This window comes from Orycteropus afer, unplaced genomic scaffold, assembly GCF_000298275.1.
Source record: "Orycteropus afer afer isolate SDZICR_OR568_19922 unplaced genomic scaffold, OryAfe1.0 scaffold00330, whole genome shotgun sequence".
Classification (NCBI taxonomy): domain Eukaryota; kingdom Metazoa; phylum Chordata; class Mammalia; order Tubulidentata; family Orycteropodidae; genus Orycteropus; species Orycteropus afer.
Window position 1 is genome coordinate 1,620,786 of NW_006921917.1, and position 2,195 is coordinate 1,622,980.

A 2,195-nucleotide genomic window follows, 5' to 3' on the forward strand; every position below is an offset into this window, starting at 1 on the left:
CCACAGTGCACATAGGAAACTAAAGCACGAGGGGGCTGCATGGTTTGCAAAAAAACATATAGCACACACATCAATTGCATAAAAATACCATATACACACATACAGACATGCAGCCTCAGAAGCAGGAGGGTTTTTAGACCTCAAACCTCAAACATCATATTAAATACTAATCCTCGCCTGGCATTACCTTGGTTGTATTTTCACCATTTCTTTCATACTGATTTCGTTGTTGAATTTTCTCAGCAATCTGTTGGGCAATTTGACAAGTAGAATCATATGCGGAGAACCTGCAACAAAGTCATAAAAGTAGAAAAATGTTTAAGGCTCTTTAAAAGAAATCTTTGTATTATCTAAGTTTAAGTTTTTAATTCTAGTCATGAATTTGAACTTCTGAGGTGGGCAACAGAAGTTTAGGAAGAGAGGATAATAATAATAACAATAATAAAAGCTAAGCCAAACTCACTGCCATCAAGTCGATTCAACTCACAGAGACCCCTCCTTGGGTTTCTGAGGCAGTATCTCTACAGAAGTAGATTGCCCAATCTTGTAATAAATGGTACTTACTCTGTGTCAGGCACTATTCTGAATGCTTCGTTTGTAATAACTCACCTAATACACACAAAGAATGTTATTTTAAAAGAGTACCATTTCAAAAGAGATTTAAAAGAGTACTATTCTAGCTCCATCTTACCTGTGAGAAAAGGAGACCCAAAAAGAGTTAGTGACTTGCCTAAGTGGTCTGCCAAGTTCCAACCAAAGCTGTCTGACCCTAGTGCTTATGTTCTTAACTGCTTCCTTATTCTGCCTGTGACCAAACCTTTGTATTCATTCATTCGTGAAAAAGTCAAAAGAAAGGGCCTCCTCTGTACTGAGCACTGTTCTAGGCCATGAAGAAAATAGCAGACCAGAGATCTAGCAAGATGGCAGAAAAGGCAGAAATGCTACACAGACCCTCTGCAATAACAATGAGAAAACAATTGAAACCAATACAGAAGACAATCTTGGAAGCCTGAGTTTTGAAGGCAAGGATAAAGAAATGGATTAAATACCAACTAGTAGAACTTGGGAAACCCAAGGAGAGGTTGCTATGAGTCAAATCTGACTTGATGGCAGTGAGTTTGTTTGTGGAGTAGAACTTGAATGAAAACAGTGAATAAGGAGACAAATGGAGCTGCAGACTGTCAGCTGTACTGAGGGCACAACCAATTGAATATATCCCAGTAGCAACCTAAGAATTGGCTTTGCTCACCAAAGACTACATGGGCAAGGACTGCATTGGGGCCTGACAGCCAGAAAGAAAAACAGCAAAGAAGGAGACAAACAGACCTGTGGGCTGCAGCAACTGTCCTAAGGATGCACCCATTTTGAATATTCCAAGTGGTGGATGCAACCATCTTGAATACACACAAGTGGCACTCTTACCTGGTCTGCAACATAGCAGTGGGTCCTGCTTGCCGAGGATGGCATGGACCACCACACTGGAGGCTGACAACTGGAAAGCTGTGATAGTCCCTTGTTACTCTCATACCCCACACCCTCTTGGTGAACTGAGGTATGAACATCCGCTGCCTCCACCCACATTCTTGACCAACAGGAATTCCACCTGGTCTGTGCCCTGACAGAGCCTAGATGCCATGCCCCACTCCCCACAGTTTTGTTCTTGATTGTTTGTTTTTAAACTATTCTTTTCATCTTCCTCTTTGTTCTTCTTTTTTTTCTCTCTTTCCCATCCCTCATTCTTGTTTTTTTCTTTTATTCTCTTCCCTTTTCCCATATCCCCCATTTCCCCCTTTTTTTTTGGTTCTTCCTATGTCTTGTTTTTCCTTTGCAGTTTTCCATTTTTTTCTTTACTATTTTTTTTACTCTTGCTCTTTTCTCTCATTCCTCCTGCCACAAATATTGTGATGTTTTATTCTTTTCTCTTTTTCTCATCTTTCTTTTATCTTTTTTAAATATATTTTGGAAAATTTTCTTCACATTTATTGCATTTCTTTTCCTTTCTCCCCCCGTCTCCCCCCCGCCCCCGGCACATTGTTCCTGTTTATTTATGCAGTTTGAGTTTTTGGTTCTCTTGCTTTTATTTTTTTGGTTGTTGTTGTTTGTTTTTTGGTGTATTTTTAAATGTTTTTTTGTATAACTGAGTGGAAGAGAGCAACTGTTCCAACACAATCCAACCATACCTGCAACTCCTGCAG

General features: G+C 39.8%; 1 protein-coding gene across 1 annotated transcript in view; it reads right to left on the reverse strand.

The window, feature by feature from the left end:
• The window catches only part of STX8 (syntaxin 8), a 252,916-nt gene extending 252,083 nt beyond the window's left edge, over positions 1-833 (reverse strand). Inside the window, 2 exon segments of the mRNA XM_042782461.1 lie at positions 188-287; positions 790-833. Of these exon segments, the coding sequence (XP_042638395.1) occupies positions 188-287; positions 790-833 (144 nt within the window).
• Between the last annotated feature and the right edge of the window lie 1,362 nt (positions 834-2,195).